General features: G+C 46.2%; 1 protein-coding gene across 1 annotated transcript; it reads left to right on the top strand.

The window, feature by feature from the left end:
• Positions 1 to 3409, top strand: LOC103827557 (receptor-like kinase TMK3). Its single transcript, XM_009103070.3, has 2 exons — positions 1 to 2536; positions 2616 to 3409. The coding sequence occupies exons 1-2, from the start codon at positions 238 to 240 to the stop codon at positions 3164 to 3166; spliced, it is 2850 nt and encodes a 949-aa protein (XP_009101318.2). The 5' UTR covers positions 1 to 237; the 3' UTR covers positions 3167 to 3409.

Raw genomic sequence — 3409 nt, 5'->3', positions numbered from 1 at the left:
TCTCTCTCTCTCTCGAGTAACAAAACTTTAATAATTCATTATTATTTTAGCTGGTTAATCGATTTTTCTCGAGAAGAATATAATTTGGGAAAAAAGGAAATGCTTTTATGATCATCTATCTTCCCTACTTTAATTCTCCTCTATCTCCGCCGATTCCATCTCTCAATTTGTCTCTCCTCCCCTTTTCTTCAATGCCACCGTAGAAGATAACAACAGTATACTCCACAAGCTCCAAAAATGACCAGATCTCATCTCTTCCCCTGTCTCCTCCTCCTCCTCTCCTTCCTCAATTTCGCCGCTTCTCAAGACGACGCGACGATCATGCAATCCCTGAAATCGAGCCTAAACCTCACCTCAGACGTGGACTGGTCGAACCCCAACCCTTGCAAGTGGGACACAGTCCAATGCGACGGGAGCAGCCGCGTCACTCGGATCCAGCTCAAGCAGAAGGGAATCCGCGGCACTCTCCCTCCGGATCTCCAGAACCTCTCCGAGCTCGTCGTCCTCGAGTTCTTCTCCAACAAAATCTCCGGCCCGATCCCCGATCTCTCCGGGCTAACTCATCTACAGACTCTCAACCTCCACGACAACCTCTTCGATTCGACTCCTAAGAATCTCTTCTCCGGGATGAACTCGTTGCAAGAGGTGTATTTAGACAACAACCCTTTCCCTTCTTGGGAGATTCCGGAGACGGTTAAGGAAGCCACGTCACTCAAGAACCTTTCTTTAATTAACTGCAACGTCACGGGTTCGATTCCTGATTTCTTCGGTTCCGAGACTCTCCCGAGCCTCGCTTCTTTGAAACTATCTCGTAACAATCTGTACGGAGGTTTGCCTGTGAGTTTAGCGGGTTCGTCGTTGCAGCAGCTCTACCTCAACGGACAGAAGCTCAACGGATCAATCTCGGTGCTGCAGAACATGACGTCTCTCGTTGAGATTGATCTCCAAGGTAACGCCTTTTCAGGTCCAATCCCTGATCTCTCTGGTTTGCAGTCTCTGAGGCTGTTCAATGTTAGAGAGAATCAGCTCACTGGTGTTGTTCCACCGTCGTTTACTGGTCTCAACTCTCTTACCGTTGTGAATTTGACTAATAACTACTTCCAAGGAGCGTCTCCGTTATTCGACAAGTCTGTTAGTGTTGATGTGGTTGCGAAAACGAATAGCTTTTGTTTGGATACTCCTGGTGCTCTGTGTGATTCTCGTGTTGAGACCTTGCTGTCTATAGCTGAGTCGTTTGGTTATCCGGTGAAGTTGGCTATGAGTTGGAAAGGGAATGATCCGTGTGGTAGCTGGCTTGGGATTACTTGCTCTGGGAGTAATGTTACTGTGGTTAATCTAGGGAGGCAGGAGCTGACCGGTTCGATATCTCCGAGCTTTGCTAAGCTTGTTTCGTTGGAAACTATTAATCTTTCTAATAATAAACTTAGTGGGAGTATACCGAAGAAGCTTACCACTTTGCCTAAGCTTAGGATGCTTGATGTGTCTAACAATGACTTCTACGGTGGTGTGCCGAAGTTCAGGGAAGGTGTGAATGTTGTGACTACTGGTAACCTTAACATCGATAAGGATGGACCTGTCTCGCCGAGTGGTGGAACTCCTGGAACTTCAGGGGGAGGTAAAGGCTCTGGTGGAGGAAGTGACAGTGGCAGTGGAAACGAAAGTTCTAAGAAGTCAAGTAGTGTCAAGATCATTGTTCCTGTGGTTGGTGGTGTTGTTGGTGCATTGTGTCTTGTTGGACTGGGTGTTTGCCTCTACGCCAAGAAGAGAATGAGACCTGCTAAAGTTCGGAGCCCAAACACAAACATGGTGATTCATCCGCATCACTCTGGTGATAGCGATGCAATTAAACTCACAGTTGCAGCGTCTAGTCTCAACAATGGGGGAGGAGGAGGAACAGAGAGCTCTTACAGTCACAGCGGAAGCGCCAACAGTGACATTCACGTGGTGGAGTCTGGGAACTTGGTTATCTCCATACAGGTTTTGAGGAGTGTGACAAACAACTTCAGCGAAGAGAATATCCTCGGGAGAGGCGGTTTCGGTGTAGTTTACAAAGGTGAACTCCACGACGGAACGAAAATAGCTGTGAAGAGGATGGAGTCTTCTGTTGTGAGTGATAAGGGACTCGCTGAGTTCAAATCAGAAATCACTGTGTTGACTAAAATGCGTCACCGTCATCTCGTTGCGCTTCTTGGTTACTGTCTTGATGGTAACGAGAGACTTCTTGTCTACGAGTACATGCCGCAGGGAACTTTGAGTCAGCATCTGTTCCACTGGAAGGAAGAAGAGCGGAAACCTCTTGATTGGACTAGAAGATTGGCTATTTCCTTGGATGTAGCTAGGGGTGTGGAGTATCTACACACGCTTGCTCATCAGAGTTTCATCCATAGGGATCTTAAGCCATCAAACATCCTCCTTGGTGATGATATGCGTGCTAAAGTCTCTGACTTTGGGTTAGTCCGTTTAGCCCCTGAAGGCAAATACTCCATCGAGACTCGTGTCGCTGGGACCTTCGGTTACCTTGCTCCAGAATATGCAGGTTTGAATTTGTTCCCTACCTAACTGTTTATGTCTCATGTTTCATGCTTTGATCGTTTTTGTGGTATTGATTACGGCAGTAACTGGAAGAGTGACGACCAAAGTCGACATCTTCAGTCTTGGGGTTATACTTATGGAGCTGATCACTGGACGTAAAGCTCTTGATGAGACGCAACCTGAGGACAGCGTCCATCTAGTCACATGGTTCCGTCGTGTAGCAGCAAGCAAAGAGAGAGACGAAAACGCCTTCAAAAACGCTATAGACCCAAACATCAAGCTGGACGAAGAGACCTTAGCCAGTGTTCAAAAAGTTTGGGAGCTTGCTGGTCATTGCTGTGCACGTGAGCCTTACCAAAGACCTGACATGTCTCACATTGTTAACGTTCTTTCTTCGCTCACAGTCCAATGGAAACCCACTGAGGTTGATCCTGATGACCTCTACGGTATAGACTACGATCTTCCGCTTCCGCAGGCGGTTAAGAAGTGGCAAGCTTCTGAGGGGCTTAGCCAGACGGGAGATGACTCTGGTTCTTCGTCCTCGGTTTATGGAAGTAAAGACAATACACAGACAAGTATCCCGACACGCCCGTCTGGATTTGCCGACTCGTTCACTTCTGTGGATGGACGTTGAAGGAAAATAAAAGACTGCATTTCTCTGTTTCGTTAAAACGCTTTTAGTAGTATAGAAGTAGTAGATTAAGAAGCATTGTGTGAAAATTATCTTTTCTTGTTCTTTGTTTTTGCTGAAGCATTTTACTTGTGACATCTATTTTTCATGCGAACTTTTTGTTTAAGTGTATTGATTATCGTTGTAGTGTTTATGCAAACATAAAATATCTATACTATACATCTTGCATCTGCCACATGTTATCAA

Source organism: Brassica rapa, chromosome A06 (genome assembly GCF_000309985.2).
Source record: "Brassica rapa cultivar Chiifu-401-42 chromosome A06, CAAS_Brap_v3.01, whole genome shotgun sequence".
NCBI lineage: Eukaryota > Viridiplantae > Streptophyta > Magnoliopsida > Brassicales > Brassicaceae > Brassica > Brassica rapa.
Note: the sequence above shows the minus strand (reverse complement) of the source record. Positions and strands in the feature narration are given on the sequence as shown.

Bases quoted from the DNA above. Each gene is read 5' to 3' on its own strand.
- LOC103827557 (XM_009103070.3), top strand. From the start codon at position 238: ATGACCAGATCTCATCTCTTCCCCTGTCTCCTCCTCCTCCTCTCCTTC. The intron at 2,537-2,615 runs GTTTGAATTTGT...TGATTACGGCAG, and splicing joins CCTTGCTCCAGAATATGCAG to TAACTGGAAGAGTGACGACC.